General features: G+C 43.3%; 1 protein-coding gene across 1 annotated transcript; it reads left to right on the top strand.

Moving 5' to 3' along the window:
* The first annotated feature begins 4,752 nt into the window (after positions 1-4,752).
* On the top strand, positions 4,753-10,014 carry LOC106864196 (ketosamine-3-kinase-like). The gene is made up of 6 exons (XM_014893820.2): positions 4,753-4,930; positions 5,904-6,055; positions 7,427-7,518; positions 8,021-8,103; positions 8,498-8,620; positions 9,362-10,014. The coding sequence occupies exons 1-6, from the start codon at positions 4,790-4,792 to the stop codon at positions 9,698-9,700; spliced, it is 930 nt and encodes a 309-aa protein (XP_014749306.1). The 5' UTR covers positions 4,753-4,789; the 3' UTR covers positions 9,701-10,014.
* Positions 10,015-10,323: the final 309 nt, after the last annotated feature.

Genomic DNA, 10,323 nt, shown 5'->3' with positions numbered 1-10,323 from the left:
AAATTCTAAACTCTGTAGAAATGTTTGCATGGCCTAATTTTATCTCTCCTTCATAGTTCAGCCACAGCTACTCTGAGGGGAAGAACAGATGCCAGTGTCTGTGCAACAACCTATCCACATTAAGAGATTAGTACAGGAACTGGACAATCAGTCAGCCATTCTATCAAGTGTAGTTTATATACTTCAAATTCAGGATTCATACCTGTAAGATTATGGATGTCATTACTGAATTGTAATTTAATTGAAGTTATGTAAATTAGTGCCAAACTTTTGTATTAAAGAATCAGCATTGTAACTACTTCTGTTGTTAATGCTTATACCATATTTGAAGCTATGTTTTTCTTTTTTCCAAGGTCTTTTCCTTTCTCAAGGCTTTGGTTTTGTGCATTGAAACATTTATCAGTAGACACTGGAGACCCAGTAATTCTCGTGTGAAGTTGTGCACATTTTAAGAAAAATAATGTAGGAAATTGAAATACTTTAGGATAAGTCTAAGGCTGTTTTCTTTCTTGTTAATGCAAGCTCTTTGTCTTAAGTGATAGAAGGACTAGAAATTTGCACAGAAGAACAAGAAATCACCTTGTTTTGGAGAGTTAAAAAAGCAGAAACTCACCCCTGCAACTTCAGCCCCCATTGCAGTGATGGCTAAATATATTTTCTTGTGGCTGTAGGTTTTTCCTATAAAATTGCTATTTCCATTGTGGAAGATAAGAGCATTTACCAATCTAGTAGTTCCTCAGCATTAATAATAATGGGGAAATGATTTTTTTTGAAAAAGAAAACATATCTAGGTTTTCAGCAAGATTATAACTTAAACATGTTATTATCTATTTATATGCTACTATCAACTATTTTTTGAAAAGAGTGAGGAAAAGAAAGTATTGCTTGCATGAAATATGCATTGAAAAATTTTTGCCCTGTGGACCAGAAATATAACAAAGATGACATGTCTACAACAATAAACTACTGTGATTACCAAATAGCAGAACCTTTCATTTCATGTAGCTTTTTGGATTATTTTAATGTAAATAGTTGCTTACTTTATCCTGTGAAAGCACAGATTATTTGATCAAAACTGAGCCAAATCTTTGAGTGTCTCATAGCATTTGTCATTTCAAAATGCTGCCAAGTTAAAAGGGAAGCATTATGTTTTCAAATCTGATTTTGGGGGTTTTGACAAGATTTTTGTAGTAGAGCTAGCAAACTTCATCTCCAGCATCAAATCACCCTATCATGTGTCACAGTGGACCAGAAAATGTTTTCCTTCCAGAAAACAGACATTCACATAACTGGGATCAGTGTGATTTCTTTTCCTTAATTTGTAGGTTCAAAGACACTGCATTTCTGGAAGTATAAAGGCAGGCAAAGTGCATCCCTTTTTGGTGCATGGATGGAATATTTGTGTTTCCAGCTTGAGACTATGCTGGCCCTTGGGTTATTGCAGTTGTTCTCAGCTCTACACTTGAGTGGCAAAGGAAGAGAAGCCCTTTCATGCACAGCTGCATTCCCCGGGGTGTGCCTGCCCTGTGTCCTGAGCACACCCATGCCAAGTGCCCAGGGCTTATGCAGTGGCTGTTGAACTCTCTGGGGTTCTGCTGCAGCACCACGGACTGGGGCGTTCCCATCTGATAAACAGTGTGGCTGCTCAACTTAAAATGCTGTGGAATTCTCCATGCTGGGACCCATTCTGGCAGTTCTAAGCCACGTGCCTAGGTCTGACATGAGCTGCCACTTGGGACACAGCGTGCTGCCACAGCTGCCTCAATGTGTGTGACCATTCATAGACCTGTCCCTTTGTCACTGAGACCCAGCACAGCTGATGGATTATTTTCTTCACTCCCCTTCCATAGGACTGACCTGTACTCGCCTGCACCCTCTGGGTTACAGGCTGTGTCTATGCTGCAGCTGGAGGTCAGTGCTGCTGCAGAGGCCCAGCACTGCAGTTCATCATCAGACCTGACAGGGCTTTAGTGGAAGGTTTTGCTCCACTTGCACTGAGAGTTTCGGAAGCCTTGTGAGTGTTCACGACAGCCTTTGTGCTGCAAAACAGCACCGTGAATCTGCATCTCTCTTGTGTACCTGGAGCAGACAATGCTGAGAGCCCACTGAAGCAGAGCTCGTGATGGTGTTACTGCCTGCCCTGTAGACCTGACCTGCTCACACAGACACACAAGCACTGCCTGTAGTGACACACTGGCTGGGGTGGCTGACAAAGTGTGCAAGAGTGCTGCTGTCACATGTAGGCAGAGAAATGGGAAAGATGTGCTGGTGAACAGGAGGGGACTTGTTCTGGTCCATTTGAGTAAGTGTGCTGCTTCAGAAGATACAGGAAATCCAGTGCCATTCCTGGAGGAATCCACTCCACCACCACTTGGATGCTGCAAGTGCTGTGACAGGAGAGTTCCACATGGGATCTCAGTAATCCTGGATCCTGGCTTCTGTAAATCCTCAGGCTGGTATTTAGCAGTGATCAAACAGCATCTTTCTGCTCTTTTTTCTCCACCATCAAGCCAGTGCAGAGAACTGACCCCAGCTCAAGACATGATCATCAGCAGGAAACCTAGCTTTGGTCTTTCTGGCATGCAGTTCTGCTCGATGATGGGATGCATCTTAACTGCATCACTTGTCTGAAAAATCAAAATAGGCCTTGAATATCTTACGTCGTATTTTGAAAGTATAAACTTAGAAAATCTAAAACTTCTGTCAGTGTCAGCAATACTGTGAAAAATAAAATAGTAGGTAAATGAGTATAAACAGAAGGTTAGTTCATTTGCATAAAGCATGAATTGTAGCACTTAAAAAAACCCCTTTTATTGATGGTTTCTTTCTTTTCTCAGGTATACATTATAATTGCTAATTACTGCTCCCATCACTTTTTTCCCACTCTTGCTCCTCCATCCTCACCAATACCACCATGGAAGGATGGAGTGGGACTTGTTCCTCAAAACACAAAATGAAGACTTGCAACTCCTGAAAGCTTTCGGAGGAGACACAAGGAATGGCAGTGCCAGGCAGAGCACTCTGTGTATCTTTGCTTTCATTGAATCCATGAATAGTTTGGGTTGAAAAGGGATTAAACACCACCTTGTTCCATCCTCCTGCCATGGGCAGGGACAGCTTCCACTGTCCCACGTTGCTTTAAGCCCTGTCCAACCTGGCCTTGGACACTCCCAGGGATGAGGCAGCCACAGTTTCTCTGGGCACCCTATGCCAGGGCCTCACCACCATCACAGGGAAGAATTTCTTCCACTCACTCCAGACTTTGTCTAAAGTCTCTCTCCAGCTCTCCTGGAGTCCCTCTAGGCTCTGGAAGGGGCTTGAAGGTCTCCCCAGGGCCTTCCCTTCTCCAGGCTGAGGCTCTCAGTTCTCACTGCTTGTCTCCACAGCAGAGGAGTTCCATCTTGGGATCAGACTAATTAAACTAAATCTCAAGGCAGAAATCAAGTAATTGATAGTGATGAACCATCAGGCTTTCAGACAGATAAATTATGTTTAACATGTCTCAGCAACTGCAGGAGGTACAGAAAAAGAATAAAAGCAAGTAAATTGACATAATAAAACTAGTAAAAACAGACATAACAGGATGATGACATTTTCAAATCAAGGACACTTAGCCAAACGACCAAGACAAGGCCAGATTATGAGGAACAAAATAAGGCAAACTCATCAAACTGGGTAAAGTGTAATTGTAGCAGAGGAAATTGTGATCACCGACTCGTGGCCACCAACCCAAGAAACCCACCAACTCAACAGAAGGGTGAAAGGCAGGAGCACAGGTTCGATGAGGAATAGCTGAGGGAGCTGGAAAGGGGCTCAGCCTGGAGAAAAGGAGGCTCAGGGGGGACCTTGTGGCTCTGCACAACTCCCTGACAGGAGGGGACAGTCAGGCGGGGATCAGGCTCTGCTCCCAGGGAACAGAGACAGGATGAGAAGACCCTCTGCTCCAGTAGAGGTTTAGGTTGGAAGAAACTCTTCACAGAAAGGATGGTTAGACACTGGAAGGGGTTGCCTGGGGAGGTGCTGGAATCACTGTCCCTGCCAGTCTTTAAGGAACATGGCACACCAATGCCATGATCTGGTTGACAAGGTGGTGTCTGGTCACAGGCTGGACTTGATGATCTCAGAGCTCTTCCCCAATTAGTCTGAGGAGAGATTTCACTGCTGTATTCAGCTTTGTAAGGGAAGGGAAAGACACTAATCTCTGCTCTGCAGTGCCCAGTGACAGGACCCAATGGGACCTGAAGTTGTGTCAGGGCAGGTTTAGGTTGGATTTTAGGAAAAGCTTCTTCCCCCAGAGGGTGTTCATGCACTGGAACAGACTCCCCGGGAAAGTGGTCGCTGCACCAACCTGAGAAGAGCTCAAGGTGCACATTTGAACAACGCTCTCAGGCACAGGCTGTGATTGCTGGACTGTCCTGTGTAGGGGCAGGAGTTGGACTCGACGAGCCTTGTGGGTCCCTTCCAACTCAGAACGTTCTGCGATTCTGTCACTGATTCTGTCACGACCACAAGAACAAAACTGAACACGCGAGCAAATTGGCATGTGAGGAGCGAGAGAGCCCATCGACAGCAGCGCCCGCCTCATCTGCCCGGCTCCTGCAGCTGCCCCAGCCGCTTCGGCCGCCCTTTTGCCGACTTAAGCCGCCCTCTCCTCCCCTTCAAACTCCCTTTGCCCCCCTTCAAACGCCCTTTCTCCGCCCCAGCTGCCCCTTGCCCGCCCCTTATAGCCCCGCCTTTGCCCGTGCCTTTAATTATTTTCTCGCCCGTGGCTCTCCTCACAGCGGCCGCCATGGAGGACGCGCTGAGGCGAGCGCTGGGCACGGCCGTGCTGCGGCCGACCGGGCACTCGGGCGGCGGCTGCATCAGCCAGGGCCGGAGCTACGACACGGACCGCGGCCGGGTGTTCGTGAAGAGCAACTGCGAGGGGGAGGTGTGGCGGGGTAGGGATCGGGGGTGGCAGGGCTTGGGAGCAGCATCCCTGCGTTGTACCCGTCCTGGTGTGGCAGCAGGAGCGGGGCAGTGACCACGGCTGTCCCCTGTGCTGGGCACTGCTGTGGCCAAACCTCGAATCCTAGGGACGGTTTTGGGCATCTCATGACAAGAAAGGCATGGAAGGACTGGCGGATGTCAAGAGAAGGGAAGGAAGGGTCTGGAGCACCAGGAGGGACTAAGGGAGATGGGAAAGGGGCTCAGCCTGGAGAAGAGGACGCTCAGGGAGGCCCTTGTGGCTCTGCACAACTCCCTGACAGGAGGGTCAGACTCTGCTGCCAGGGAACAAGGGAGAAGAAGCAACCTCAAGTTGTGTCAGAGGAGGTTTAGACTGGATGTTAGAGAAAATTTCTTCACACGCAGGGTGGTAATGCACTTGCACAGAGTGCCCAGGCAGCGCTGGGTTAGTGGTTGGACTCACATCTTACAGGTCTTACAGATCGTACAGATCTTTTTCAGCCTTAACAGTTGTGTGATTCTGTGCTTCTGTGGCTGCAAATGGAGCTGTTTTTGAAGCTTGACTCTATTACTTGGTCCGGAAGGTCATGATGTCTGTGAATGCCAGCACCATTCTTCTGGCCTCCCAACTGATGGTGTATATAGTCCATGGCTTCCTAGACATTTGCTGTATTAATAGAATATTGCACGCATTCCGTGTGCATGCAGTTTGCACTCCTTCAACTGTAAACAGAGTTTCTAAGTTATGGAGAATGCTAGAACCTAAGTTGCTTTTCACTTTGTTTTACAAAGTGCCATTTCTGCAGCTGTAAAATTATCAAGTGTTATGGTACAGTTCTGTCTGTATCTTGTGCATCAGTAAATATTTGCTCCAAACTTACTTATTTTATATTTTATTTTATTTTACCTGTGACTGATGCTTACAGAGGCTAATGCTTTTCTTTAATATCTGGCAGGCCAGAAGAATGTTTCTGGGAGAAGTGGCAAGTTTGGAAGCCATCCTGAAAACGCAGACAATAAGAGTGCCTAAACCCATCAAGGTTGTAGAACTGCCAGGGGACAATACTGTGCTGGTGATGGAACATTTGGAAATGAAGAGTTTAAACAGGTAAAACAGTTATTTTTGCCTCCTTTGACCAGAAATTTTGGCTATTATGGCAATTAAATCGCTTGTTTTCATAGGAGAAACTTGTTTAAATTTTTTATAAAGAAAGTCAATGAACATATGGGAAGTTACATAGCAGAGAACTGTATAAAATACTTCATAATGCCTCACCTAGCAAACTGATAATATAGCAAGAATTCAGTCTGGGTTTTGGTTACTTTTGGCTTGGTTTGTTTAGGTAATTAGTGGTTTTTACAATACGGTTCCTTTCTATGGTAAGGAAAATTACCAACCTGATCACCTGTTTTGTGTACTTGCCTTTGATATAAGAACTGGTGCTCTAATGCTTGCCATGAGTGTGCAGAGGCACTTTCCCAAATGAATTAATCTTGATTTCAGTATTTTTTCAACTCTTAATCTTCATTTTGATTTGTTTCAAATTTTTGACCCTTCTCTGTGACTAGCACTTAATATGATGAATCCCATTTGATTCCACTGGGGAGGTGATCATGGACCAAATTCTTATCTCACTTTCAGGACTTCTGTAGCTGGTTTAAAATCTTGTCCCTCATGCTGCTCATTGCTAGGGTTTCTGGTTCATGAGGAGCTCTCAGTGAGTCCCAAGAGAAAGGGCAGAGATCTTGCTGGTTTGGATTTCAAGTGGTACCTTTGGAGTGCAAATTCTGGGGGATAGCTACAATCTGTGTTAACGGGAACAAAATGAAGAACCAAATTTGCTTTAAACGACAGTGCCTTTAGAAATAAATCAGAAAAAGGAACATAATTTTGTTAACACGGGGGACAGCTGGCTGTAAGGGTTGTTTGCAATTACTACAAGGCTTTTCTGAACTTTGCATAGGATCAGCTTTTATAAAAAATAAATAATAAAGTAGGCCTACCCGACACCCACCTTTGAGGCCTTTTGGAGAAGAGCAGCCAGAGACAATGATAGAAAGAAGAGGATCAGGCTTGTTTTCTGTTGCTTTCTGTTTTCCAAGGACAGTTTGCCAGAGGGGGAAGAAAAGGCATAACATGTTCCACATTAAGGGCATGCTTTCTTACACTTACTGAAAATGCTTATGGAAGTGATACCACACAGGAATTAGAACTGATAGTTTATCATTGTTGGTAAATTTATGATTTCACTTTCAATAGTGTTGTTAGAAACAACCCAGTAAGTACATTTTGTCTATATTAATATGCAGTCTTGATAGGAAGACAAAGTGTTTATAATACTGGAATACTTTGGGAAGTTATTTTGTTAGACACAGAGAACTTCTACTTACTTCATAAACATTTTCAAGTAACTCCTGGAATATCAAGGTCTAGATTTGTTCATGTGTCAGAGTTGTTAACATTATTTTTGTTTCTTAGACATTCAGCACTGCTTGGAACTCAGCTGGCTGATCTTCATCTTCATAACCAGCAACTTAGAGAGAAGATGAAGAAAGAAGAGAGCACAGTTGGTACATTACACAGCTGTTTTCAAATTTAACCTAATGAGTAATAATTTACAAAATAATTAAAATAGCTTTTGCTACTTCGGGACAGGTTCATCTTCTTCCACTAAAGATAGTATGAGAATAGGCTGGGATGAAACATTAAGGCGGGAGGCTCTTTTTGCTTTTGTTTGCCCTCTTTGGATCTCTGTGAGCAAAACATGTATCCAGTTTGGGAGCCTGAACCACAGTCTCTAGGGTTCACATGTCCTCACAAGGACATGGTGTCAGAAGAGATACAATACCTCAAAATACAAAAATAAAGAGTATAATATGGCTGCTTTGTACTGAGCTTTAGATTTTAAAACCAGTAGCAGCAGCCATTGTAACAAAAAGAAAATTAAAGTGCAATTTGTTTTATTCTCAGTGGGAGCAGCATTGTACCCGTATATAATTTTTAAGGTTCATTTGCATTGTGGATGCTCAGTATTTTATCATTGGTATTGAATTTTTGTCTTTGTTTTGAAAGGTAAAGGACAAGGGCAAATGGAAGTTCAGTTTGTGGATCAGTTTGGCTTTCATACAGTTACCTGCTGTGGTTATCTTCCACAGGTAGGTTGTACTTCATCAGACTGATAGGATTTTAAGTTTACCTCATTTCCCCTTGGGTGACACAAAGGGTCAAAATTACCATAATATAAATAAATGAATTTTTGTGCACCCATGAATAAGAAAAAGCATGGTTTGTCCTGCTAAGAAAAGTAGTGCTTTGGACAGCACTTAAAACTGCACTGGACACTGATGGCTCTTCAATTTTTTGGGTTTTAATCACTGAGAGAAAATTATTTATTCCCCTAATTTAATGTTTTAAGATAACATTAAATTAACATTAAATTAAATGAAGCCAGCACAAAGGCTGTGAGATCCTCAAAAGGTTTATTTGAAAAAGAAGAAAATCTGCCTTTTGTGTGGTGTAGAGCTGACATCTGCAGTGATGTTCCTTCAGGTGAACAACTGGCAGAGTGACTGGGTGAGTTTCTTTGCCAGACAAAGGATCCAGCCCCAGATGGACCTGATCGAAAGGAACTTAGGAGACGGGGAAGCAAGGGAACTTTGGGCACAGCTTCAGGTACAGGCAATTCTCTCAGTTCTCATTATAGTGACAGCTGGGTATCAGTTATCTAGATTTTATTTTCTTAAAACAAGGTTCCTGTTTGTTGGTTTGCACCAGGTTCTGTTGGTAAGAGATTATAGTTTTTAAGGATTAAAATGTTCTTTATTGTAAGGTGTAATGGCTTTTGCCACAGCACCCTATGCTAACATTCCAGGGTGAATTCCAAAGTGCCAGATAGCACTTTGCTTTACTGTTTGGGAAATCTTACAGATGGAGATCATATTTCCCACTCCCTGGAACACTTCCATGGTTAGAAACGTACATAAGCAGCACTGTTATGCACATTGTTGATTTACTGTTTGCATCTGGTTAAGTGACTGCAGTTTTGGCTCTTTGAGTACTTTTCTCAAGGTTGCTGAGAGATGCCTGAACCCTCTAATGATGAACTGGTGGTGGTTGTAGTTACTGAATCTGATCAGTATTACAGCACCAAATGCAATTTTAAATTCTTTACTGTCTTCCTAAAAGAGATTTGGGTGACTGTTCTTCTGCTGGCTTTTATGAGCAACAGGAATCCTCTGGATTTGCTCAGCATCTCTGTAACTTGATCCTGTTTGAAGGATCTTCAAACTTCTTGTTTGAAGTTACAGGTTTATTTAATTGACTTCTAAAAAGTTTAAAGTATGCAGATAAACCTCTACATTTTGAGGTGAACGATTGTAGTAATTTACATGTCTTGCTTTTCTCCTCCTGCAGCTGAAGATACCCAGTTTGTTCTGTGGTCTAGAAATCGTTCCTTCTCTCCTGCATGGGGATCTCTGGGGAGGAAATGTCGCTGAGGATGATTGTGGTCCGATTATCTTTGATCCAGCTTCTTTCTACGGCCATTCAGAGTATGATCTTGCAATAGCTGGGATGTTTGGTGGCTTCAGCAGTTTTTTTTATTCTGCTTATCACAGTAAAATCCCCAGAGCCGTAGGGTTTGAGAAACGCCTGAAGCTTTATCAGCTGTTCCACTACATGAACCACTGGAACCATTTTGGTTCAGGGTACAGAGGGTCTTCTATAAACATTATGAGAAACCTTGTAAAGTAAGTTGCAGCTTAAACCAAATAATTCCTGTGCTGTTTGGAAAAGCCCAGGCTTGCTGGTGCAGCTAAAGGTGTAGTGATGTTAAAAAACCTCTGTGAGATCTTTGACCTTCTTGCTCAGCTGAAGACCCTAGAATCAGTGAGTCCTACTGAGTACCAAGTGTAGCTTAGTCATCCCTTTTTAGGATAGTTTGGAATAGCTTTATCATGGAAATATAGAAAGAACTTAATCATTTGCACAGTGAATAAACATCTCAGCATCCCGAAGTGCTTGAGATTATGCAAAGTAATGCAAATAAACTGAGGAGATGCCTAAAAGAGTTGCTCTTTGTGTTTTGCTGTGTCAGCCCCCCTCTTTCTCATCAGGTTGTGAGCATGACAGCAACGTTAACAACATGGTTTGAAAGCCAACAGGAAAATAATGTAACGGCAACTGTGAGACGGGATTTTGACTGCTGTTTATTATCACACAGTCACAGAATGGGTGAGGTTGGAAGGGATCACTGGATTTCAGAAAGTCCAACCTCCTTGCTTTAAGCAGAGTCCCATAGTACCACATTACTCAGGGTTGTGTCCAGAGGCTTTTAAAGACCTCCAGTGTGTTGCTAATGTGATTCTTTTGGATGG

Source organism: Sturnus vulgaris, chromosome Z, assembly GCF_052056855.1.
Source record: "Sturnus vulgaris isolate bStuVul1 chromosome Z, bStuVul1.hap1, whole genome shotgun sequence".
Classification (NCBI taxonomy): Eukaryota; Metazoa; Chordata; class Aves; order Passeriformes; family Sturnidae; genus Sturnus; species Sturnus vulgaris.
Note: the sequence above shows the minus strand (reverse complement) of the source record. Positions and strands in the feature narration are given on the sequence as shown.

Excerpts from the sequence above, each read along its gene's own strand:
- LOC106864196 (XM_014893820.2), top strand. The coding sequence starts at position 4,790 with ATGGAGGACGCGCTGAGGCGAGCGCTGGGCACGGCCGTGCTGCGGCCG. Across the intron at positions 6,056-7,426 it reads GAAATGAAGAGTTTAAACAG|ACATTCAGCACTGCTTGGAA; the intron begins GTAAAACAGTTA and ends TTTGTTTCTTAG. Across the intron at positions 8,104-8,497 it reads GCTGTGGTTATCTTCCACAG|GTGAACAACTGGCAGAGTGA; the intron begins GTAGGTTGTACT and ends ATGTTCCTTCAG.